The sequence below is a fragment of the Neoarius graeffei genome, chromosome 18 (assembly GCF_027579695.1).
Source record: "Neoarius graeffei isolate fNeoGra1 chromosome 18, fNeoGra1.pri, whole genome shotgun sequence".
In the NCBI taxonomy this organism is placed as follows: Eukaryota; Metazoa; Chordata; class Actinopteri; order Siluriformes; family Ariidae; genus Neoarius; species Neoarius graeffei.
Window position 1 is genome coordinate 2,685,797 of NC_083586.1, and position 27,608 is coordinate 2,713,404.

The 27,608-nt window shown below is 41.4% G+C and overlaps 1 protein-coding gene across 2 annotated transcripts in view; it reads left to right on the top strand.

Moving 5' to 3' along the window:
• Positions 1-27,608, top strand: part of LOC132865873 (zinc finger protein 345-like) — a 53,025-nt gene that overhangs the window by 19,452 nt on the left and 5,965 nt on the right. For both annotated transcript variants that reach the window (XM_060898384.1, XM_060898385.1), the window contains exons 4-5: positions 25,459-25,526; positions 25,700-25,878. In XM_060898384.1, the coding sequence (XP_060754367.1) occupies positions 25,459-25,526; positions 25,700-25,878 (247 nt within the window). The remainder of the gene's footprint in view (positions 1-25,458; positions 25,527-25,699; positions 25,879-27,608) is intronic.

The window sequence follows — 27,608 nt, forward strand, 5'->3', positions numbered from 1 at the left end:
TCATAAACACTCTTAACAAAAGGCTTGGCTAAACAGATATGCGTTCAGCCTTGACTTCAACATGGACTGTTTCTGATTCCCGAACACTACTTGGAAGGCTGTTCCATAACTGTGGAGCTTTGTAAGAAAAGGCTCTGCCCCCTGATGTAGCCTTCACTATACAAGGTACCAGCAGATAGCCTGCACCTTTTGATCTAAGTAGGCGTGGTGGGTCATAGAGGAGCAGAAGTTCACTCAGGTACTGTGGCGCGAGACCATTCAGTGCTTTCAAGGTCAAGAATAGTATTTTACAATCAATGTGAAATTTGATTGGGAGCCAGTGCAGTGTGGATAAGACAGGGGTGATGGGGTCATATTTTCTAGCTCTAGTAAGGACTCTTGCTGCTGCATTTTGAACTAACTGGAGCTTGTTTATGCACTTATTGGAACATCCAGACAGTAAGGCATTACAATAATCCAACCTGGAGGTAACAAAAGCATGAACTAATTTTTCTGCGTCGTGTAGTGACATTGAATTTCTTCTCTTAGAAATATTTCTACAAAAAGAGGGGGGGAGGGGGGTGTGGCGCTGCGCTTCTGGGCATGTTTTGTAATAACACTGCAAATTAAGTTCATCTGCAGATATTTTGTGGATGTCGTTTCATGAGAGAAATCACCAACAAGACAGATATCAAAATCAGACATTAACACTAAATAAACTTGCATTTTTTAATTTAATTATTTATTTATTTTTTTGTTACATAGTCAAAAGAGGTGTCAGATCACCGGATCCAGTGTAAATAGCTGCCGGAGCCAACGCCCGAGGTTCCGGAGTGCGCTCCGGTTTGCTCCCCCTCAAATTAAGCGCTGTTTGTAGGACACTGCCTCTGATCTGTCCTACAGTCTACCAACAGCAAAGGAACACAACGCTAGCTAATGTCGTTAGCTAATAGCTACTACAGAAGAACAGAGGTTACAATGGGTTATTTTAGCCTATTTGGTTACACACTCGCCGCCACAGAATGTTAACAGCAATGTAATGCCTTTTCTGGCTAATTTTATTCGTCTTACCTCCAACAAAGTGGTCACTGCACAAGCGCTGGTATGCCGAGGGCTGCCAATCTTTCCTGTTTATGGCCGCTATCCATCTTCTCCGTCGGGATCCGATAAAATGATAACCCTTGCCTTGTTTGTTGATGGTTACTACATCCAGGTGCACAACAATATAGTGGCATGATGGAAGTCTTGCTGAAAATAAACACTTTCTTTGCTGCCGTTCCTCAATGCTGGCTGTGGTAAACTACTGGTAGTACATGTCCAAAATGGCGGCCGCGTTTGTCGTGACGTCACGTGAAAAGGGTCTATAGACCGAAAAAGAGCTTCTATCCAAGAGCCATAACTGCACTAAACAGTGCTTGTTTTAAAGGGACCGTGCAATTTAAAAAAAAAAAAAAAAAACAGCAGTGTGTGAATGTTTTGTGCGTGTATGTCTTTTTAGAGTTTTTGAGTTGTTAATATATATTATGTGGACATATTTTATTTCTTTATTTTTAATAAGCAGATGTTGCACTGGTAGGATGGCATCCAATTTCGTTGTACGATATGCTATGACACGTTTTTATATTCAAAAGTGGAGCTCTCCGTCTCATGATTTCTCCTTCCACACACACTTGTCACATTAGTTCACTACCTGTCAAGTTAAACATGTAAAAACAAAAATGTCCAAGTCTATTGCAATACTTCATAAAACTAAACACATTCTAAGCCAAAAATCATTGCACGCACTTTAAATTCTCTGCTTGTTCCATACATAACTTATTGTGTGGAGGTCTGGGGAAATGCATGTAAAACAATCACAAACCCGATCTTCATATTGCAGAAAAGAGCTATTAGGATCATACACAACGTATGTTATAGTGAACCAACCTGTACTGGCCTCACTAAAGGCCTCTGCATGCTCTTGCGACAAGGCTTTTGCAGATAGCTTTTTGCAGACAGTTGAGCAGAATTTATTGTTGAGCGGGGAGTAATAGGCGTGCGCGATGTTATTCACTGCCACAACGCAAGGGGGCGCGAAATCGCTAGGAGTAGTTGGTGGGTGTGGTTAGTGGAGTGTTTATCCTCCAGTTACTTATAATGACTAGAACTGGAGTCGTATAGATGTACGTACTTCCTCGATCAACTGCTCTTCGTGCTGCTCCATCTTCGCTCGTGTTTTTAAAAATGGCGGTCGTGAAAACAAACCAAACCGGGAAAGTAAGGAAGCGGAAGTGCATGTACAGCGGATGTAGAGTGGGCCAATCAGCGCCCTCTTGTCTGCGAGGCTTCTGCGGTGGTCACAATTTTTGGGAGGTGCGCGCAAAGCGTCTGCGAAGGTGGGGGGGCTACGCAGACACTGTCTGTGAAGCTATCTGCGAGGACTGGGTTGTTATCATAAATTGGCCTTATGTGTACTCAGCGATCCAGCGCATATAAACGGCTAGGTGAGGTGAACAAAGAAAAGATGCCGAGGGTATCCAATTCCTTTGCTCCTCTCCTTTATTTTACACACGAATTGAACATATGTGAAAAATCACGCCTTAAAAGGGTATTGCCCCCGTGGGGTATAAAGAAACTTTACAAACTTGTAAACAGGATGCACATCCTTGCTCTGGCAAACGTCTCTGTCTTTCTGAGAACAGGAAATCGAAACTCAACTGTATACCTTTGCACTGCGTTACCACTAGTGGTCAGTAGATGGTGCCTGTGCACTGCAAATCACAGGAAAAACCTTATTCAGGAACACAAATGGATATATATGGTTATTGAGACCAGCACACAACCAATCAGTTGTTTATAAACGTGAATGGCTTTAAATTTCGTGATTTTGGATTCCTTTGGATGATGGCGGCGCACACAGTTGCAGCAGCTCAGTGTCCTACCAGTCGGTGTAGGGTTTGGATGTTTATGTTTGTCTCGTGTTTGTTTTTGTGTACTGTCAGTCGAGCGAATAACATCTACAGCCGACATGACCTCCTTAAGATCGGATTACGCTATCATAACGTTTCTAGCGAATTTATCCGACTGCATAAGATACCAGCAGAGATAGCGAGAGGACCAGGCTCTCCATGGATTACCATCCCGGCAGGGAGGAGGCGGAAGCGGCGTCGGGAGAGAAGGAGAAAGCGAGGCTGCAGGGCTGGCGCGCTAGCCAGGCTACGTAGGCAGCCACTCAAACCACCGCTTCCTAGTCTACTCATCTCCAATGCCAGATCCCTGGCGAACAAGATGGATGAACTGAGGCTACAAGTGGCAGCCAATAAACACGTCAAAGATTCATGCATCCTGCTCATCACCGAGACCTGGCTTCATCAATGCATTCCGGACTCTGCTATCGAGCTAGCGGGCCATACCACACATCGCCACGATCGGACAGCAGAATCCGGTAAGAGGAAAGGAGGAGGACTCTGTATGTACGTGAATAATAGCTGGTGCACCAACACAGTGATAACTGACTGCCACTGCTCTCCTGACATAGAATATCTGACCGTCAAATGCAGACCTATCTATCTTCCAAGAGAATTCACCGTTGTCATAATAACTGCTGTTTACATACCACCGGATGCTAATGCTAACTCGGCTATTGCATTGTTGCATGCAAATGTTAGCAACAAGCAGAGCAGATACCCTGACGCTGTACACATCATAGCTGGGGATTTTAATCATGCGGACTTAAAAACAGCTCTCCCTAAACTCTATCAGCATGTCAAATGTGCCACTAGGGGTGACAACACTTTGGACAAAGTATATTCAAACATCAAAGGGGGCTACAGGGCTAGTCCCCTACCACACCTGGGCCAGTCAGACCATGTATCACTGTTTCTAATCCCGGCATATGCACCCCTCAAGAAAACCGCTCCCACCACAGCAAAGACTGTTGCCACATGGCCAGAGGATGCTACCATGCAGCTGCAGGACTGCTTTGATAGGACCAACTGGGATATTTTTGAACATCAAGACCTGGACGTGTTCACAGTCAGTGTTCTTTGTTACATCAAGAACTGCATAGACACTGTCACAGTGCACAAACGTATCCGGGTCTACCCAAACCAAAAGCCCTGGATGACCCGGGAGGTCCAGCAGCTGCTGAAGCAGAGGAACATCGCCTTCAGGACCGGCGACAGAGGCCACTACAGTGCAGCTCGAGCCGACCTGAAGAGAGGAATCAAAGTGGCCAAGGCAGACTACAGGAGGAGGATTGAGGACCACCTGGAGAGCAACAACAGTAGGCAGATGTGGCAGGGTATCCAGCACCTGACAAACTACAAGACCAACCCCAGAGCCGCCGAAGGTGATCCTGCACTGGCAGAGGAGCTGAACATTTTCTTCGCCCGCTTTGAGGTCACAGCACCAGAGGCCCAACAACATCATGCGGCCCACAGCAGCACTGTCCTCACTCTGGAGGAACACGAGGTGAGGCGCTCGCTGCAGGCTATCAACCCAAGGAAGGCGACGGGACCCGATGGCGTCCCGGGATGGGTGCTGAGGGACTGCGCTGACCAGCTGGCTGGGATCTTCACCAGGATCTTCAACCAATCACTGGCACAGTCGACTGTCCCACACTGTCTCAAGTCCTCCATCATAGTTCCGGTGCCCAAGAAGCCCCACATCTCCGGCCTAAATGACTACAGACCAGTGGCACTCACCCCAGTGATAATGAAGTGCTTTGAAAAACTGGTCCGCAGTCACATTACATCAGCCCTGCCCCGCAGCCTTGATCCCCACCAGTTTGCATACAGAGCAAACCGATCCACGGAGGACGCCGTGGCCACAGCGCTCCATGCCGCCCTGTTACACCTGGAGGGACAGGGGAGCTATGTGCGGATGCTCTTCGTGGATTACAGCTCTGCGTTTAATACCATCCTCCCACACAGACTGGTGACCAAGCTAAGAGACCTGGGGCTTCCTCACACAACCTGTATGTGGATTAACAGCTTCCTCTCTGACCGCAAACAGAGAGTGAGAATTGGCCACCACACATCCCCAGCCCTGAGCCTCAGCACTGGCTCTCCTCAGGGCTGTGTGCTTAGCCCACTGTTCTACTCTCTATACACACATGACTGCTCCCCTGTCCATCAGAGCAATACCATCATAAAGTTTGCAGACGACACTACAGTGGTGGGGCTCATATCTGGGGGTGACGAGTCCGCCTACAGAGACGAGGTAGAGCAGCTGGTGTCATGGTGCGTGGCCAACAACCTTCTCCTGAATACCTCAAAGACAAAAGAACTCATAGTCGACTACAGAAGGAAAAGAACTGAGATTCCACCTCTAACCATCAACGGGCAATGTGTGGAGAGGGTAGCAGACTTTCGTTTCCTGGGAGTCAACATCGAGGACAGTCTGTCCTGGAGCGTAAACACCTCTGAGCTGCTGAAAAAGACCCAACAGAGACTGTACTTTCTCAGAATACTCAGAAAGAACAACGTCACACAAAGACTGCTGGTCTGTTTCTACAGGGCCTCCATTGAAAGCATACTAATATACTGCATATGCATCTGGTATAAAAGCAGCACAGCAGCTCAGAGGAAAGCGCTTCAGGGGGTCATCAACACCGCCCAAAAGATTGTTGGATGCCCTCTCCCCACACTGGAAGAACTTCACCACTTGCGGTGTTTGAAAAAAGCCCAGAACATTATAAAAGACACCTCACACCCTGGCTATCCCCTGTTTGAACTGATGCCCTCAGGCAAGCGGTACAGAGCAATCAGGGCAAGGACAAATAGATTTAAGAACAGTTTCTATCCCACTGCAGTCACCTGCCTTAATGCTGCTAGAAACTAAGGAACTCTGCTTACATACAGAGAATTTGTTTACATGATGTCTGATGTCTGAACTGTGTGAATGAGGCAACTGGAACTGTGTAGGTATGTGTGAGTGTGTGGTCTGTGTGTCTTGGGCTTAGGCCACTGTTTATTGCTTTTTACCCTATTATTTTACCCTATTTATTGACTCTTTGCACTGACTGGATAGCACTTTCAATTTCGTTGTACTTGTGGCAATGACAATAAAGACATATTCATATTCATTTTGTGGATTACAAAATTGCTCAATTTATGTTTAAAACAAAAAACTATCCCTGACTGTATTCAGAGGTTCTTTCAAATCCGAGAGTGTCGTCATGAATTAAGAGGAACTCATATGTTTGTTAAAACAAAGTTCAGAACAAATGTGAAACAGAGGTGTATATCTATAACAGGAGTTAATTTATGGAATGGTCTTGAAAATGAAATTAAACTGTGTAACATGCTTAAAGGAACAGTCCACCGTACTTCCATAATGAAATATGCTCTTATCTGAATTGAGACGAGCTGCTCCGTACCTCTCCGAGCTTTGCGCGACCTCCCAGTCAGTCAGACACGCTGTCACTCCTGTTAGCAATGTAGCTAGGCTCAGCATGGCCAATGGTATTTTTTTGGGGCTGTAGTTAGATGCGACCAAACTCTTCCACATTTCTCCTGTTTACATAGGTTTATAATGACCAGTGACATTTTTACAGCTAGGGGAAATATCCTGAGCAAAATCCATTCCAGTATGTTGCCTTCCCTCTTTTTCACGTTCCTGAATGTAGTTTGGAAGCGGGAGTGAATCCGGTTTGCCAGACTCGCTCACTTCCCTGCTCGCATGGCTTTCATAATGCTCCTGGATTCTAACGGGTATATGAGTCAGGACACACACACACGGCATTGGTCTGAACAAAGTAACGTCTTCATATGAAAATAGCGCTCATCACCATTACAGTCGTGGCTAACTCCACATACAGTGCTTAGCGTAAATGAGTACACCCCCTTTGAAAAGTAACATGTTAAAGGTCCCATGGCATGAAATTTTCACTTTCTGAGGTTTTTTAACGTTAAAATGAGTTCCTCTGACCTTCTTAAGTCACCCCAGTGGCTAGAAATTTCATAATGTGTAAACCAAATTATGCCCAACATTTGAGAATGGCGCGTCAAAACGGCGCGTTGATAAGCTCTTCCCTTTACTACATCAGCAAGGGAGATGATCCCCACGCCCCCCCCCCTCTGGATTCCCACCCACTGTATGGATTGCCCCGCCCAGTTGTAGTGAGGAGACCATAGAGGACACAACATGGCATCACCTAAGCGAGCGAAACATGGAAATTGCGCTGTACATGGATGTGACGACACAGAAGAGAGTCTGTTTTTACTGCCGACGGGAGAGCCCCTGAAGACGCAGTGGCTTAATTTTATTTACTTCAATAATACGCCGTCGAGTCTACCTAAGACGGTGTATGTTTGTCGGGAGCATTTTCCTGAGGAATGTTTCCACAACTTGGGACAGTACAGGGCAGGTTTTGCACATCAACTGTCACTGAAGCCTGGGTCCGTACCAAGCATCCCTGCCGCATCAGCCACAAACAGCGAACAAGTAAGTGTATAACTGTTAAGTCGTTTTGCCGTGTTTTAAAATCGGTGCGTTTGCAATGGCTACATTAGCTGTGCAGCTAACCGCTTCCTGCAGTTAGCCAGGTACTCTGCGCTACCTCTGTTATAATAGCCAATCCAAACAGTTTTTACAAAGACACCCACTTTTTTTTTTTAAGTCACTCGTTCATTTTATTTGTTTGTTCAGTAAAAACCCAAACATTTGTTGAATTTATTTTATTTCCTCGCGTCGCACCTTAATGACGTCAGCGCATGGTATTTTTCCCTGATTCTGGGCCGGGGTGTCGTGAGTGGCAGAGCAGCTCCATCGCTGTGATCCATTGAAAGTCAGCCCTAGATCCAATCTTTTGTCGGGAGCCGAGGTCACGCGGGCGGCCCTCCAGCGGCACCGGCCGCCCGTGGAGGCAGCGGTTCTCCCAGGGGCGAGTTGGGGGGAGGAAACGGCAAAGTCCCCACTCCTCCATGGTAAAACTGCTCAGTTTTACCATGGGCCTCAGGCTGAAAAAAAAAAACGACAAAGTCCCAGTTTTACCATGGGCTCAAGTTGTACCATTTTTTTTTTTAGACAGGGCGGACGGACCAGGGCATTCGCCCGCCTGGCCGTGCCCGACGAGGGGCGCTCTCGGCCGGCTTGGGAGGCAGACGGCAGCCCCTCCCCCCATGGCACGCCCCCACCCTCTACCCTTCCCCGCCTCCTGCTTCTCATTAGCAAAACGACGCACTGGGAAAAGCGCTAAAATGGGGCTTTCTCCCAGGAGGCTGTATCTACATTCCGAGGGTTCATTTCGAGAGAGCCTGCGGATATAACATCCAGAAGCCTCCACGAGCCCGTTTAAAGCATCAACAAACCACCATGCCATGGGACCTTTAAACAATATCTCAATGAACACAATTTCCAAAATGTTGACAAGACAAAGTTTAAAATAACATCTGTAACTTATAACGTGAAAATAAGGTTAATAATATAACTTAGATTACACATTTTTCAGTTTTACTCAAATTAGGGTGGTGCAAAAATGAGTACACCCCACAACAAAAACTACTACATCTAGTACTTTGTATGGCGTCCATGATTTTTAATGACAGCACCAAGTCTTCTAGGCATGGAATGAACAAGTTGGTGACATTTTGCAACATCAATCTTTTTCCATTCTTCAACAATGACCTCTTTTAATGACCGGATGCTGGATGGAGAGTGATGCTCAACTTGTCTCTTCAGAATTCCCCATAGGTGTTCGATTGGGTTCAGATCAGGAAACATACTTGGCCACTGAATCACTTTCACCCTGTTCTTCTTCAGAAATCCAACAGTGGCCTTAGATGTGTGTTTAGCATCATTGTCATGTTGGAAAAGTGCACGACAACCAAGGGCACGGAGTGATGGTAGCATCTTCTCTTTCAGTATAGAGCAATACATCTGTGAATTCATGATGCCATCAATGAAATGCAGCTCCCCGACACCAGCAGCACTTATGCAGCCCCACATAAGGACACTGCCACCACCATGTTTCACTGTAGGCACCATGCATTTTTCTTTGTATTCCTCACCTTCAGTTCAGTTTCAGTTTATTTTATAAGGGACCATGTACAATTAAAACATAAATGTTGCCATTTAATGCATCCTACCAGAGTTAGCCTCAGGCTAATTTACATCTGCAGTCCCAGGCAAGACATAAAAACAATACATAAAAACATACAAAATAAATATCCAGACCTCCTACCTCATCCAAGTAGCAAACTCCACTCGTACAGTAAACAAATCACTCACATGAGTGTCCAAAGCCCCTACACCCCAAACTCGCACACAGGCACACGCGCAAACACCTGCATCCAACATAAACACATTCTGTCAGCGCCATGAATAAGTGATTACAGTTTTGACTGTTTTTTAGGAAAAATTTCAGTTGTGATTTGAAGCTCCTGATGGAGAGACAGCTCTTTAAATCCCCTGATAGTCAGAGGTGGGACAAAGTCACTAATGTGCAAGTCACAAGTAAGTCTCAAGTCCTACCACTCAAGTCCGAGTCAAGTCACAAGTCAAGGCACTTTTGACCAAGTCAAGTCCAAGTCCTACCCAAGCCAAGTCGAGTCCAAGTCTCATTTTTTTCCAAGTCCCTAACAAGTCACCATTTATTCTACAGGCAATCAACACATTTTTGATCACAAATGTATTACCTCTCCACACTGCAGTGTATGTCCTCCTTTTCCAGTCACCTTGGATAAAAATGTCTGCTTAATGTAATGTAATGTAATGATTCATAGAGTCAGCACAAGTAACTACAGTACACCCATTCTTTTCCATTTTAAAATGTTTTAGAGCTTGTGCCCCAAGACAATCAAAGAATCTCAGAGGAGACAATGATTAGTTAGTTAACGTTAGTAAAGCATCCTAAATTTTCAGTGAGTTTAGTTTGAGTGAGTCAGTGTACATCTGAGGCTAAGGGTGTGAGAATGAGTGAAAGTATGACCATTTCCTTAAAATTTTTATTGGAAAATTAGTGAGAAATTTAAACAAAACTAGTACTGATACTGTGTAACAAAAATAATTTTCTTTTCATTTCATTCATGTCATTTTTCACATAAAAATGCTTTTCATGTGCATTTTAAGACATGAAACTCAAAGTCCAAGCTAACAGATGATCTGTGTACTTTTAGAATCAAAGAATGGTTTTCCTTCTGAAGTTAGGCACTGTCCCAACATACAACATGACATGCCTTTAACACAATACAATGTGACTTGAGTACGTTTGTGTGTGTGAGAGAGACCAACTAACTGACAAAAAATTCCGGAAATATCTGTTCTCCACGACTGAGAAAGGGATGTTGCATCCAATGACCAAATCTGTTAGTATTGAATTTGTGATGGCTTTTTGTTGTGGGTGGGGAGCATTGTACTGTCTATCTTTTGCAGTAAGGAATCCAGAAATGGACGGCTGCTCTGTCTCACTTGGGATGATCTTGTTCTTCAGATATTCTGCAAATCTAAACAAGAAAAAAAATGTAAAATTAGTAGGCCTACTTGTTTTCTGTTTTTAATCATGTAGACATTAACATGTTTTTATCATTTTCAATATCAAAGTCTGAGTTCATTTAATCTGAACATATTTGTTTATACACAGTATAATGTTTAATACAAGCCAGCCAGGATGTTCCCTTAAGCAGTTTAGCTAGACCACAATGCATTCACTAAACACTCGCTAAAATACCGGTAGCCTCAGTAAACACAGAACGTTGTGACGATGTAGCCAGAATCAGAGTCCTCTAGGGCTCTGGCCAGAATGTGAGAATGAAGCCCTGGCAACATTCTAGAGAGCCGTATAATAAAGTAGAATAAACAGTTGTTGTGAATTTCAGAATGTTCACCGGAATCCTCCAGATCCAAGTTGTGTGCTTTTGGCGAATTTGGTTTCTCGCCAGAGACTAATAAATGCACTGGTAAAGCCACGCTATTTAGAGGCATTGTGTGCCCTGTCGTTTGGGTAAGACTGTGGGATAATGCTTCGCGTCGGAGTAGGCTACACTCCAATCTGTCGGGATGTACTGCGCTATAAAACGTCAGCTGAGCTTAGGGCTGTGCCGATAGACGATGCCATCGTCCATCGACGATGGTGGTCATCCATCACGATGGAGAGCCACCATCGTGATACCACGCCCCCTCCTGTCATAAACATGCATATACGGTATCATCTGGGCCTATTTAACCTAAAAAGTTAGTTTTTTGTTAGTTTAGTTAGTTAGTTTTGTTTAATATATAAATATATTATATAACATATGTATAAATACATAATTATATAAATCATTATAAAGTAATATCCTATTACCGGTTGTTCACGTAGGCTATGGTGCAGGGACGTGCTAGTGAACATAACGTGGTTACACAAATACAGTATGCTACTAATAATAAATTTCGACTTCATTTTTTAGCCTACACTATACTTTTAATGTAAAATTTGTCATGTTGTTCAAACAAATAGCCACTATTAACGACTTCAGTCGGGAAATATTGCACCTTATCAAACGGCAGTGAAGCGCAGACTTCGGCAGAAGTCAAATAACTTTAATCTGGTAAATAGGCCTACTTTCAGACACAAAATGGTCCACTCTAAGCCATAATGTCAAACCAAATGGAAGAATGAAGGTGATTCTGATAAATGTAAAGACAGTAAAAAAAAACAATATTAAATCATGATTTTAAAAGCTGATGCAATAATTCAAACACTAATAAATTGGAAAAATTAGCACGTTCAAGTGCGCACTAAAGGCACTTTAACGCATCTTTAATTGATATGGTGTAAATAAACAATGAGTAATAGCTTAAGTGTAGTTTCTTCTCATAATTTGAATACTAGTCTTTCATTGTTAGAGTAGATTAATATCTTGCCGTGATCAGTGAGTGCTCAGGGAGGTTCATTTCCACCTGCGCTTTGCGCAGCTCATTTCTCCGAAGCCAGCTGTGCGCAAACGCAGTGTTGACTGCTCGGCAAACTCCAAACGCTCGGTCTGTACTGGCCCTCTGTTGCGCAAGCGAGTTGGTTATGGCCAGGTTCAAATTGTGCCCAAAACAACTTAACCACGGCCATTTCAATTGCCTGATGGCTGTGACAATATTCGCCCCGTTGTTATGCAGGCGATCTTTTTCTCCTCTATTTTCCATTCGGCAAGTGTCTTGCGCAGTGCGTCTTCTAAATTGTCCGCTGAATGTGTCTCTGGCATGAAACTCGTCTGCAGGCATTTGGACTGCATTGCCCACTCTCGGTCCACATAATGTACGGTAGCTGACATATAGGGCATCATGTTGCAGCTGGACCACATATCCGTTGTCAAGGCCAAATATTCCACATCACCTAGCACTTTTTTTCCCTTTACGTGCCAAAGCCTCGGATGAGTATCTAATACTTTTAATAATAATAATAATAATATATTTAATAACGTGGTATTAAAATCCCCCCCCCCGCCCACGATATCATCGTCCATCACGATGTTTGCACTGTAAACATCATCGATGCCAATTAAGGGGACATCGCACAGCCCTAGCTGAGCTTACATTTTACATAGCCCAAATGGCCCATTATTCACATTGCCTACATGACACCAGAGAGAGGAAGAGAATAGAATTGAATGTCTCTGACACGTAATCCCAGCACTAATAACACACATCGCACAGCGTCCACAACTTGGTGCAGTACATAGCAAACAATTAAACGCCTGGTTTAACTTGCATTGCTAGTCATCTCGTCTCAGTGGTTTAAATGCCTTTCATGACAAGCACTGACTTTCCCATTGCAAAGAGCGAACTTCTGTTTTACATACTTAGTTTGCAGCCTGGGTAACTGTTTATTTGATTCACGTTTTATCCTTTGCTGTCCGGTTCTTATCATAAGTCTGTGTCGTTCTGACCAGAGCCTTTATAACAATCTTGTAAACGTTCTCTGCTCTGACCAAATCACCACCTTCTGGCTATGCCTTCCCAATGTGTGTTAACTGGTAGCCTAGCCCACATAATCTAACACTAGACTGAACACAAAAGCAATCCAATAAAAAATCTACTTCACTATTTTATATTCAGCAAAGCAAAACAAATCCTTGACAGCGTTAATACATTAACACATTCCACTTCTAGCCACCAACTAGCCTGTACAGAGTCTTGCTAGCTGTAGCCTAGCTTTGCTACTTACTTTTCTTTATGCAGCCTCAGGTGACGAGCGAAGTTTGATGTGGTTGACTGGCTGTCCGAAATTGTGGCTCCACATGTTCTGCACGTAGCAATGCGTTTGCCATCTGTATTGGAGTATTCTTTAAATCCAAAGGAAATTACGCGGGGAATCATGTTTTTATCTGTCCGTTCATCATTCAGCGTCATCAATGTTCAGCGTCCTCGTTGCCCATCACCGTTTTGGTTTTTCATTTGAACCAGTTGAAGTGCTTGAGTGACACCTAGTGCTAGTGGATTGAGCTGCCGTAGCCTAGGACAAGGAGCTACACCGCATTCAAATAATGACGAGTGTACTTGGATTCAAAATCGAGGGGGGGGGGAGAATATTTATACCTGATACGCCAAGTCATTGCAAGCTAAAACTGTCAAGTCTCGAGTCAACAGCGTGCAAGTCCGAGTCAAGTTGCAAGTCATTCCTCATCTAGGGATTTCAAGTCTCAAGTCATCAAAATGGTGACTCGAGTCTGACTCGAGTCCAAATCACATGACTCGAGTCCACATGTCTGCTGATAGTGCATTCCACTGTGTAGTGGCTTTAAAAGAAAAAGAAGATTGTCCAAAAGTTGTGCGATAAAAAGGTATGTTACAGTCATGGACAGAGGCTATTCTGGAGGATCGTATGGAACTAGTAGGACGGTAACAGACAAATTCCAATAGACAAGCTGGGGCCAGACCATGTAGGATCTTGTACACTAGACACAAGCTTGAAAAAATTCTAAAATTTTCAAAACTTAATAAATGATGTTTCTCTAGAATATTGCAATGGTGGTGCTGAAGTGTTTTTTTTTTTTATCAAGAATTTTTATAGCTTGTTTATATAGTGATTGTAGCGGTCTAATGGTAGATTCATTGGCCTGCCCCCAACAGGTGATACAATATGAAATGTGTGAAAAAATTAGAGCATGCATAAATGTTTTGGCTACATCCATAGGAAGCGATGATCTTATGTCTAAAATTTGCCAAATTATATTTGTTTTTGTCATTTTTTTTTTAATATGCTTTTTGAAGTTGAGATTAGAGTCCAGTGTAACACCAAGATATTTGAATTTGGTAACTGTCAATGGATTCATGTCTAATTTTAATGTTGGCAGTTGGAGTCTGCCCCTTAGTTTTACAGAAGAACATGCCCTTTGTCTTACTGATGTTCAGAGTAAGACAGGACTGCTCAAGCCACTCAGCCACACCTTGCATAGCATTGGTTAATTTCTCCGCTGCTACCAAAGCATTTTTACCATGTACATACAAGACTGTCATCTGCGTACAGTTGTACATCAACTTATTTAGTGTTGTGGAAGGTCATTGATGTATAAACTAAAAAGAAGAGGTCCCAACACAGGTCCTTGGGGCACGCCCATTGTATTTCTTACATAAATAGAGTATGCATCTTTGACTCTGACACACTGCACCCTATTTGAAACATATGAGGAAAGCCATGTCAATGTTTGTGTTGAAAAATCAAAATAAGAAAGCTTGGAAATGAGAACATTATGATTAACAGTATCAAAGGCTTTACGTAAGTCTAAGAATACAGCACCAACAACTCCACCTTTTTCGAGCTGTGCTCTGATTTTTTCAGTAAAATGTAAAACAGCTGTTTCGGTAGAGTAGTTCTCTCTGAAACCAAATTGCATATTGTTTAGACCAGGGTTGCAGGTATTTAGGTGTGGTGTTAGCTGCTCTATAACTACCTTCTCTGCGACCTTTGAGAGTACTGGTAGTAAACTTATCGGCCTATAATTATTTGGTTCATAGCAATCTCCAGACTTGAAAATGGGTGTAATTACTGCATGCTTCCAGCTATCAGGAAAGCGACTTTGTGTTATTGAGAGATTGATTAAATGTGTGATTGGAAGTGTTAGTGTTCAGATGTTTCTTAATGAGTATGCTATCCATATGAAAAGCATCTTTACTTTTAGAACTTTTTAAGGAACCAATCTTTTTAATACGTGCTTCATCAATGACATTCAAACTAAAGCCCTGGTCATTTTTAGTGTGTAGGCCTACTATAGGCTTAATGTCATTTTTCTTAAAACGATTGCCTAACTCATAGACAGATTCAACAAAAAATGAATTAAAAATGTTTGCAATGGAAACATTCTTTTATTATCTTGCCCTGAGATTTGAGCTGTACTACATCTGTGATGTCCTTCTCGCCCTATGAGGTTATTGATATTTTTCCAAATTTCTTTACTATTTTCTTTAGCCTCACTTATTACCTGAATATAAAAACATGACTTTGCTAATCTCATTTCATTAACCACTTTATTCCTCAAGCCTTTATAAATTAAAATATCTGTATCTCTTTTAGATTTAATGGCTTTTTTTAAGGCTAGATCTCTGTTTCATCATTTGCCACAAGGTGTCACTAAACCATGGGAGGGTTACTCTCTTTCTCCGTTTTCTCTTGGACTCCACAGTAAACTTCTCTCTAACAGATTTCAATTTTGCTGTAAACAAGTCACAGCCAAGATCCAAGTCCTCTGTGGACAGAACATTCTCCCAGTCCAGGCTGCTTATCTCACTCTCATATGCAAGTTGTTTAGTTTTAGTTATGTGCGCCATGATTTCTGTGTGATGTGGTGTATTCTGAAATCTATTTTTAGTTAATTTTCTTGCTACTAATGTTAGATTGTGATCAGACAGCCCAGTGAGGAGACTGTAACTTTTTGTTATCCTCTTTGGTTTATTGGAGAAGACAAGATCCAACATTGTGCTTGAGCTTTTTGTTATCCTTGTTGGTCCTTTAATCAATTGCTGCAGGTTGTATTTATCTGTAATCGCTTTTAGTTTTTTCCTTTTCCCTTTGTCTTCCCAGTTTAGATTAAAATCACCTGAGAGAATAATCTCTTTGTTTTGATTACATTGTTTTAGCATATTAGCAAGGTCATTATAAAAAGAATCACTTGCTGATGGTGGTCTATAAAATGCAATTAAAATGAATGACATTTGTTGACATAATACAAGTTTTATGGCAACGTGCTCTAATGTATCTGCTGCATCGAACGTAATACGTTCACATTTAATACCGTCTTTGACATAGATCATAACACCCCCCCCCCCCCCAACTCGGTCTCGTTGGAAACACTGATATCCGGGTAGCGAGAAAACATTGACAGGGGTTGATTGTTGTAACCATGTCTCAGACAAACATAAATAGTCCAAGTTTGAGTTTGATAAGTGAGTCAATTGGTCAGTCTTAGAAACAACACTTCTGGCGTTTTAAGTGTCCACCAAAAAGCCCTTTGGGTTTCAACTTTGGGTCCCATATGACCTTTGCGTGATTGACAGTCTGGAATAAGTAAGTAGCTCGCTGCTTTATCACTGCAGGATTCCTACAGGTCCGGATGATTGTGGTTTTAAAGTCTTTGGCGTCGTTTTCACGGGACACTCCAAAAGAGTTTCTGAACAAGTCACAGTTTTCAATGGTAGTTGAAACCACGCTGTGTGCATCAGGTATAATTGTTCCATAATCACTCACCTCCGAGGAAGATGTTACCTTTGGATCTGAAGATAGCTCAGTACGAGCGATGTTTAGAGAAACCTCCAGAATAACTGGTCCTGGATTAAGGTGAACGTCGCCAGGCAGCAGTAGTATCATTAGGATAAAGCCATGAGTTCCTCGAGACAAAGAGGTAAGTCTCTGCTGTTTGGTGGTTTGTTTATCTCGGCCTGCCGCGGCCTGCCCATGACCCAGCACGGAAGAGTATCCTGTGTAGAGGCCCATCGGGTTGTAATGTGGGCTTATGGCGTCAATATCCAGTGTGCAAGGGCCGCGGTTTAAAGCAGCCCAGTTCAAACGACACTTCCCCACATTGCCGAGGTTTAGATATCCGATATGTGTCGGTCCATACAGGTAAGTTTGCAGGGGTAATGTGATGATCAGCAGCAGTAGAGTGAAAAGTGCGCTGTGCATTACTTGTGAGGGTGTGCGTCTACACCGTTTAAAATAACTAGTTAAAATTGTTGTAGTAGCTGACGAGTGTGTTTTACCAAACAATAAGCTATATGTTTTACCAAACAATAAGCGATCTTCTTGATGTGAGAAGTGTGTGTCAGCAGCGCCTGCCTCGCAGTGTCTCCGCATCGCCGCCATGTTGACTTGATGATCTTTGCGACACCATACAGTTTTGAAGCCATCAGTTCCAAAAACATTTATCTTGGTCTCCTCACTCCAGAGTATAGAGTCCCAGTAGGCTTCATCTTTGTCAGCATGGGCCCTGGCAAACTCGAGGTGGGCTTTTTTGTGCCTGGGCTTTAGGAAAGGCTTCTTTCGTGGACGGCATCCATGCATGCCATTCCTCTGCAGTGTACGCCGTATTGTGTCACAGGAAATAGTCACCCCAGTTTGGCTTTCTACTTCTTTAGGTAACTGCAGTGAACTTGCATGCCAATTTTCTTCAACCCTTCTCATCAGAAGACGCTCCTGTCGAGGTGTTGACTTCCGTGGACGACCTGGACGTCTCTGTGAGATGGTTGCAGTTCCATCTTTCTTAAATTTTTGTACCACTTTTGCAACAGTATTCTGACTGATAAGTAAAGCTTTGCTGATTATCTTGTAGCCTTCACCTTTGTGGTGTAAATAAATTATTTTCTTTGGGGAATTCTGAAGAGACAAGTTGAGTATCACTCTCCATCCAGCATCCAGTCACTAAAAGAGATCATTGTTGAAGAATGGAAAAAGATTGTTGCAAAATATCGCCAACTTGTTCATTCCATACCTAGAAGACTTGGTGATTGTCATTAAAAATCATGGAGGCCATACAAAGTACTAGATGTAGTAGTCTTTGTTGTGGGGTGTACTCATTTTTGCACCACCCTAATTTGAGTGAAACTGAAAAAAACGTGTAATCTAAGTTATATTATTAACATTACTTTCACGTTACAAGTTAAACAGATGTTATATTAAACTTTGTCTTGTCAACATTTTGGAAATTGTGTTCATTGAGATTGTTTAAAATGTTACTTTTCAAAGGGGGTGTACTCATTTATGCTGAGTACTGTAACTTCTGCATAGTGACAAAACCAGCCATATGCTGGGGGGAATCCGGCTAAACCCCTGCTGCAACAGGCCCTCTTAAAACTGCAGGGCATATTTTACAAGTACCTATCTGAGGAAATTATGATTAAAACATTGATAGAATGAGACTAAAATTAAAATTGAGTTCCATTGATGAAATCTTGACCAAAAAACAAAAAGACTAAAATGTAACTACTATTTTCAGGACACAAGACTAAAAGTAAATTTAAAATCATTTAAATTAAAGATGAACACTGCTACACTGAACTAAAACAACATTGGTGCCCAAATAAATATTACTTAGATCAAAAAATATTTTATATAAAACCCATTTAGAGACAGAACTGACTTTTAAAGTTGTGTATTTTTGTAGCTGTCTGCTTAGAGACCAAAACACAAGGGACAGATGGATATTTATCAGAGAGGTCTGATTCACAGCCCAGCTTTGCCATGTCAGAAATAAAGCCTTTTATGAGAAACCTTTCCTTTGCCTAAATTCTGATGAAGCCTTGCCTGCATTTCGTGTCAGCAGCGCCTGCCTCACAGTGTCTCCGCATCGCCGCCATGTTGACGAGATGGGGCGATGCATGTTCTAGTGCTTTTCTTGTTACCAATGGTGTCAGGCAAGGTGGAATTCTTTCTCCTTTTTAATCTATATTTTAATCCTGCTCCTCCTACTCAAGCGAGTAGGATGCTTCTTTGCTTTGCTCCTGCTTTCTTGATCTTTATTTCTATACTTTACTTTCTCATTGAATTTTCACTTTTTTTCTCTCTCATTTTATTTTTCATCTTTATAAGTTTTTAATTTAATTTTAATTTAATTTCCACTTTTTTTTTCCTTCATCTTCATAAGATAAGTTAGTTTTTAATACAAAATGCCAAGAAGCAAAAAATTCTGCAGAAAATGCATGGAACTAGAACAGAGGATTTCTATTCTGGAATCAAAGATTAATGCTCTGCCAAAGACGGACGAATTAAAAGCGATATCTCAGGAAAGGAGTACAGAAACAGTGGCTGAGAATGCAGAGATTGCACTCTGACAGACTGAGGACATTGTGGATGAATTCACCAATCAAGCTGGCCAAAATGTGAGTACAGAAAACTGGCAAAAAAATGGGTGGTAAGCCCAAAAATAAAAACAGAAGAGTGATTACTTCAACACCAGCTCATTCTACAAATTACAATAGGATCTACAATCCTATGGAAAATCCACAGCCCATAAGGATTCAGAACAAATTTGAATGCCTCAGGGATGTGGAAGAGGATTTTTCAAGTAGACAAACACATAGTAAAAAGAGATCGTACCAAGTTCAAAGAGCTGTGAGAAGAGGCAAAAATCAGCTCGTAACACCACCTGATCCCACAACCCTTGTTCTTGGTGATTCCACTGTAAGACAAAAGGTTATGGGATGATTATTTGTTGTCTCCCAAATGCATCCATCTCTGACACCAAAGACAGCATTTTGAAGCTCATGTCCGAGCATAAAGCTATTAAACGTATTGTGCATGTGGGAGCAAATGATGTTTTCAGAGAACAGCTGTTTGTCCAAGAGGATTTCAGAAAACTTTTTTTCTGATCTCTATAAGACTGGAATACAATCTTTTATCAGTGGCCCACTCCCAGCGAGAGGAAGTTTTGCTTTTTCTCGACTCTTCAGTCTTAACACCTGGCTTGGAAAAACTTGTTCTTCATTTGGTATGAACTTCATAGACAATTTTAACCTTTTCTGGAATCGCAGAGAATTTTACAAGCCAAATAGCACTGAACTCAGCTGGATTGGAGCTAAAGTCTTAGCAGACCATTACAAACTTGCAATCTTTTCTCAGCCAGCACCGAGGAAAACAGTTGATAAGATGTCGCAGACTGACATAGTTACAAAGCCTAAACAATCATCTTTGCAAGTCGTCATCAAGGACACACAAACATCTGACTTGCTAGACTCCCAACGTTCAAGGACAGACGATTCCACTTCTCCTCAGATGGATTTCCCAAATAGCATGAAAAAATTGCTCCCAATGGCTACACACTCTCTTTTTCCAGCCCAAATCTGTCGCGACAAGCAGCGTACCCAGTTCGCCCAGGACTTTCAGCTGGCTACAAATCTTTTTCACCTTCCAAAAGATACATGTCATCTCCAATCCTTTCACCCTCAAACCAAATGGAACATTTAGAAAGTCTTGTTTGATGTATTCTGGGTCCCTGCAAATGGGTGTAGTGTTGAAAATGTGCCTATGCCATCCAGCTCTATTCCTGTGTTGATAAGAAACAGAACACGTGGAGCACATCTAACCCTGGGGGTGAACCAATCTAATCTCCTTCCTGTTTTAAAACATCAGAGTGCAAAAGCAGATTCTAGACTTTCTGTAAAGCTAGCTCTTCTGAATGTTAGATCACTTTTAAACAAGTCATTTTTAATTAATGATCTTATTTTCAAACACAATCTTGATTTTTTGTTTCTAACTGAAACCTGGCTGGATCAAGCAAATAGTGCTTCCACCCTTATTGAAGTAGCTCCCCCAAATTTTAATTTTTTGAATGTTACCTGACAAGGGACAGGTGGAGGGATCACAAATATATTCAAAGTCTCTTTTCAATGTAAACAATCCTCACTTGGTGATTTTATGTCCTTTGAACACTTATGTGCACTTGTTACATGCTCTCCTAACATATTATTATTAACTATTTATAGGCCTCCGAGACATTCAGCCAAAGTCTTTCTTGAAGAGTTTGGTGAACTGTTATCAGTCATTTGCTTAGAGTTTGATTGTCTTATTATATCTGGGGATTTTAACTTGCATGTAGATAATACTGATAACATTTATGCCAAAGAACTACTTGCAATTATTGACAACTTTAACCTAGTACAACATGTACAGGGGCCGACCCACTCTCGTGGTCATACTCTTGACCTCGTCATCACAAAGGGTCTTACTGTTTCTAATACTGTTGTTGACCTGGCCTTATCCGATCATTTCTGTGTTTTCTTTGAGGTTTCTATGTCTCCTCACATTCAGAATAGCTCAACGACTATAGGTAGGAGAGTCATAAAAGACAACACGTGCTCTCTTTGAGCAAGCTCTCTCGCAGAAATCAACCAAAATGTCAGACTCTGTAGATGATTTACTGGAATTTTTTAATTTAAATATGACCCAAATTATGGATGATATTGCTCCACTCAAAATCAAAAGAGTCAATGATAAGCAGAAAGCACCATGGAAGCAGTACCCGGCTGTTAAACTGCTAAAGAGAGAATGTAGAAAGACTGAAAGAAAATGGCGCAAATCTAAACTTCACATTCATTATCAAATCCATAAGGAGATGCTTTGTAATTATAATTATGAAATTCGTAAAGCAAGACAGTCTTTCTTCTCCAACATTATCAGCAGGAATATGAACAATGCCCGTGTGCTATTTTCAACAGTAGAGAAGCTAACTAATCCCCCACCACAATTAGCACCTGAACTTCTCTCAGTTAATAAATGCAATGAGTTTGCATCCTTTTTCAAAGGTAAAATTGATAAAATACGGCAGAATATTCCTCATAATATATCTCAGTTGCAAAAAATTGAAAAACTGCAATCACCAATGACACAGATAGATAACTTCAACACAATGTCAGAATTTTGTTTAATTGATTGAGACTCTTGAAAAAACTGTACAAAATCTCAGTTCCTCAACATTTGAATTGGACATTCTGCCCACCAAATTTTTTAAGTCTGTTCTTCATCTTATAATTACAGATGTGCTTCAAATTATAAATACATCCCTAGAGACTGGCATTGTTCCTGTGTCCCTGAAAAAAGCCGTTGTAAAGCCCCTTCTTAAAAAAATAATCTGGATCCTTCAGTATTAAATAACTACAGGCCAATATCAAATCTACCATTCATTGGGAAAGTCCTTGAAAAAATTGTCTTCAATCAATTAACTGCCTTCTTGATAGCAAACAGCCGTTTTGATAATTTTCAGTCAGGATTTCGTGCCAATCATAGCACTGAAACAGCGCTGATTAAAGTTATAAATGACATACGTCTTAATACTGATGCAGGCAAAACATCGGTCCTGGTATTACTGGACCTCAGTGCAGCTTTTGATACTGTTGATCACAACATACTGCTATATCGACTTGAACACTGGGTTGGATTGACTGGTAAAGTTATAAATTGGTTAAATTCATACTTAAAAGATAGAAGCTTCTCTGTTACCCTGGGAAATTGTTCCTCAACGTCAATGTCCTTGACCTGTGGTGTCCCCCAGGGGTCGATTCTTGGACCATTACTTTTCAACCTTTATATGCTCCCACTTGGGCAAATTATCAATAAAAATTCAATTTTGTATCACTGCTATGCAGATGACACCCAAATTTATTTCGCTCTATCACCTAATGATTATGCCCCCCTTGAATGTCTCTACCAGTGTATCGATCAAATCAATAGCTGGATGTCACAAAATTTTCTTCAGCTGAACACAGATAAAACAGAAGTAATTCTATTTGGAAAAAAAGATGAAAGACTCAAGATTACCACTATTCTTGACACAAAAGGGATGAAAACTAAAGAAATGGTTAAAAATCTTGGTGTTTTCATTGACAGCGAGCTAAACTTTGATAGTCACATGAAAGCAATCACTAAAACGGCATTTTATCACCTAAAAAACATTTCCAAACTAAGAGGACTTATGTCAAAAAATGATCTGGAAAAACTAATACATGCCTTCATCTCTAGTAGGGTTGATTACTGCAATGGCCTTTTCACAGGCCTGCCAAAAAAGACCATCAAACGACTTCAGCTGGTTCAAAATGCAGCTGCTAGGGTTCTCACACGAACTAAAAGAACAGAGCACATTACTCCAATTCTAAGGTCCCTTCACTGGCTTCCAGTAAGCTACAGAATTGACTTTAAAGCATTGCTGCTGGTGTACAAATCTCTAAATGGTACAGGGCCCAATTACCTCTGATATGTTGCAGCGGCCTAACCCAATCAGATCTACCAGATCAAAACAGAAAAATTTACTATTAAAACCAGTTGTTAAAACAAAGTATGGTGAAGCAGCTTTTAGCTACTATGCAGTACAGCTATGGAACCAACTGCCAGAGGACATTAAAAATGCTCCTGCTGTTGGCAGTTTTAAATCTAGGTTAAAGACCAAGCTGTTTTCAGATGCTTTCTGTTAAATAATTAATATTGTCTTTTTTTTTTTTTTTATAATTTTTACTTTCTCTGCATGTTTTAAATTTACTTTAATTTTAACTCTATTTTATTCTTTATTCTATTCTGCTGGTTTCCTTTTTTTTCTCTCCTCCTATTTCTACTTTATTATTTTATTTATACTATTGTTTAATTCTTATTTTCTTTTAATTCTTTTAATTAATTGTTTTAGAATAAAAATAAAATTATTTTATGTAATTTTATTTCTCCATTGTATACTGTTTTTTGTTTTTACTTCTGTAAAGCACATTGAACTGCCATTGTGTATGAAATGTGCTATATAAATAAACTTGCCTTGCCTTCCTATAGTTACTTAATTCATCTTGGAGCTTGTCGGCTGTTTTGTGAATCTTACGATACAGTCAAAAACCTTTAATTCAGCCTTCATGAGGCTTAATAATATTGGCATGAGCCATTGTTCTTGTTTCTGTAAACCTCATTTAAAGCCATATACAGTGGGGCAAAAAAGTATTGTAAGTCACCAATTGTGCAAGTTCTCCCACTTAAAAAGATGAGAGAGGCCTGTAATTTTCATCATAGGTATACCGCAACTATGAGAGACAAAATGAGAAAAAAAATCCAGATAATCACATTGTCTGATTTTTAAAGAATTTATTTGCAAATTATGGTGGAATACAAGTATTTGGTCAATAACAAAAGTTCATCTCAATACTTTGTTATATACTCTGTGTTGGCAATGACAGAGGTAAAACATTTTCTGTAAGTCTTCACAAGGTTTTCACACACTGTTGCTGGTATTTTGGCCCATTCCTCCATGCAGATCTCCTCTAGAGCAGTGATGTTTTGGGGCTGTCGCTGGGCAACACGGACTTTCAACTCCCTCAAAAGATTTTCTATGGGGTTGAGATCTGGAGACTGGCTAGGCCACTCCAGGACCTTGAAATGCTTCTTACGAAGCCACTCCTTCGTTGCCTGGGTGGTGTGTTTGGGATCATTGCCATGCTGAAAGACCCAGCCACGTTTCATCTTCAATGCCCTTGCTGACGGAAGGAGGTTTTCACTCAAAATCTCACGATACATGGCCCCATTCATTCTTTCCTTTACACGGATCAGTCGTCGTGGTCCCTTTGCAGAAAAACAGCCCCAAAGCATGATGTTTCCACCCCCATGCTTCACAGTAGGTATGGTGTTCTTTGGATGCAACTCAGCATTCTTTCTCCTCCAAACACGACAAGTTGAGTTTTTACCAAAAAGTTCAATTTTGGTTTCATCTGACCATATGACATTCTCCCAATCCTCTTCTGGATCATCCAAATGCTCTCTAGCAAACTTCAGACGGGCCTGGACATGTACTGGCTTAAGCAGAGGGACATGTCTGGCACTGCAGGATTTGAGTCCCTGGCGGCGTAGTATGTTACTGATGGTAGCCTTTGTTACTTTGGTCCCAGCTCTCTGCAGGTCATTCACTAGGTCCCCCCGTGTGGTTCTGGGATTTTTGCTCACCGTTCTTGTGATCATTTTGACCCCACGGGGTGAGATCTTGTGTGGAGCCCCAGATCGAGGGAGATTATCAGTGGTCTTGTATGTCTTCCATTTTCTAATAATTGCTCCCACAGTTGATTTCTTCACACCAAGCTGCTTACCTATTGCAGATTCAGTCTTCCCAGCCTGGTGCAGGTCTACAATTTTGTTTCTGGTGTCCTTTGACAGCTCTTTGGTCTTGGCCATAGTGGAGTTTGGAGTGTGACTGAGGTTGTGGACAGGTGTCTTTTATACTGATAACGAGTTCAAACAGGTGCCATTAATACAGGTAACGAGTGGAGGACAGAGGAGCCTCTTAAAGAAGTTACAGAGCTGTGAGAGCCAGAAATCTTGCTTGTTTGTAGGTGACCAAATACTTATTTTACTGAGGAATTTACCAATTAATTCATTAAAAATCCTACAATGTGATTTCCTGGATTCTTTCCCCCCCATTCTGTCTCTCATAGTTGAAGTGTACCTATGATGAAAATTACAGGCCTCTCTCATCTTTTTAAGTGGGAGAACTTGCACAATTGGTGGCTGACTAAATACTTTTTTGCCCCACTGTATTGATTTCTTGTGAAAAAAAAAAAAGTAAATGTGGTATTTTTCTACAGGTATACAGGAGCATGCAGTGTGAAGAATACATCGATGCCAAAAGAGAGACGCATGTGAATTGGATGAGGTGAGCAGTACACTAGCTGTTGGGTCATTTTAGTGATTTTGATTTTACAGCTCCTCATTTGTTGGAAGAACTTTATCTTCATGTCATTGATATCTCTGCCATGCTTTCTCCAAGTCTGTAACTCTCTGATTTGATTTTTTACCTTTTTCTGAAACATTGCCTCACTCTTTTAGGTATGTGAATTGTGCCCGTAATGAAGAAGAACAGAATCTTGTGGCATTTGAGTATCAAGGGGGAATTCTGTATCGTTGCTGTCGATCCATTAACCCAGGACAGGAGCTCTTGGTGTGGTATGAAGAGGAGTACACCAAAGAACTCAGTCCTGCACCTACAGGAACAACCAGACAGCAAGGTGTTACTTTTGTCTAAGAGGTTATAGAGGTTATTTTCTGCATCATTTCGTGACGTTTCTGAGCCTACCAGTGTTTCTGGGATGAAAGCTGTTGTACAATGCAGTCTGCAATAACTAGAGCATTCCCCAGAGAACTCATTTTGGCCTGTTCCACCAACCAAGTAGGTCTTCTTGATCATATGACCGTGACCAACCAGAGAGGGGGAAGTCTATCAGCTTCCTTTGAGACATGTGAAGTCTGCCCACTGCATATCTTGCTATTGCAAAACTGACAACAGTGGTGCTTGAAAGTTTGTGACCCCTTTAGAATTTTCTATATTTCTGCATAAATATGACCTAAAACATCATCAGATTTTCACCCAAGTTCGAAAAGTAAATAAAGAGAACCCAGTTAAACAAATGAGACAAAAATATTATACTTGGTCATTTATTTATTGAGGAAAATGATCCAATATTACATATCTGTAAGTGGCAAAAATATGTAAACCTTTGCTTTCAGTATCTGGTGTGACCCCCTTGTGCAGCAATAACTGCAACTGAACATTTCCGGTAACTGTTGATCAGTCCTGCACACTGGCTTGGAGGAATTTTAGCCCATTCCTCCATACAGAACAGCTTCAACTCTGGGCTGTTGGTGGGTTTCCTCACATGAACTGCTCGCTTCATGTCCTTCCACAACATTTCCATTGGATTAAGGTCAGGACTTTGACTTGGCCATTCCAAAACATTTTTATTCTTCTTTAACCATTCTTTGGTAGAACAACTTGTGTGCTTAGGGTCATTGTCTTGCTGCATGACCCACTTTCTCTTGAGATTCAGTTCATGGACAGATGTCCTGACATTTTCCTTTAGAATTCACTGGTATAATTCAGAATTCATTGTTCCATCAATGATGGCAAGCTGTCCTGGCCCAGATGCATCAAAACAGGCCCAAACCATGATAGTACCACCACCATGTTTCACAGATGGGATAAGGTTCTTATGCTGGAATGCAGTGTTTTCCTTTCTCCAAACATAACGCTTCTCATTTAAACCAAAAAGTTCTATTTTGGTCTCATCCATCCACACAACATTTTTCCAATAGCTTTCTGGCTTGTCCACATGATCTTTAGCAAACTGCAGACGAGCAGCAATGTTCTTTTTGGAGAGCAGTGGCTTTGTCCTTGCAGCCCTACCATGCACACCATTGTTGTTCAGTGTTCTCCTGATGGTGGACTCATGAACAGTAACATTAGCCGATGTGAGAGAAGCCTTCAGTTGCTTAGAAGTTACTCTGGGGTCCTTTGTGACTTCACTGACTATTACACGCCTTGCTCTTGGAGTGATCTCTGTTGGTTGACCACTCCTGGGGAGGGTAACAATGGTCTTGAATTTCCTCTACTTGTACACAATCTGTCTGACTATGGATTGGTGGAGTCCAAACTCTTTAGAGACGGTTTTGTAACCTTTTCCAGCCTGATGAGCATCAACAACGCTTTTTCTGAGGTCCTCAGAAATCTCCTTTGTTCATGCCATGATACACTTCCACAAACATGTGTTGTGAAGGTCAGACTTTAATATATCCCTTTTTTTTTTTAATAAAACAGGGTGCCCACTCTCACCTGATTGTCATCCCATTGATTGAAAACACCTGACTCTAATTTCACCTTCAAATTAACTGCTAATCCTAGAGGTTCACATACTTTTGCCACTCACAGATATGTAATATTGGATCACTTTCCTCAATAAAT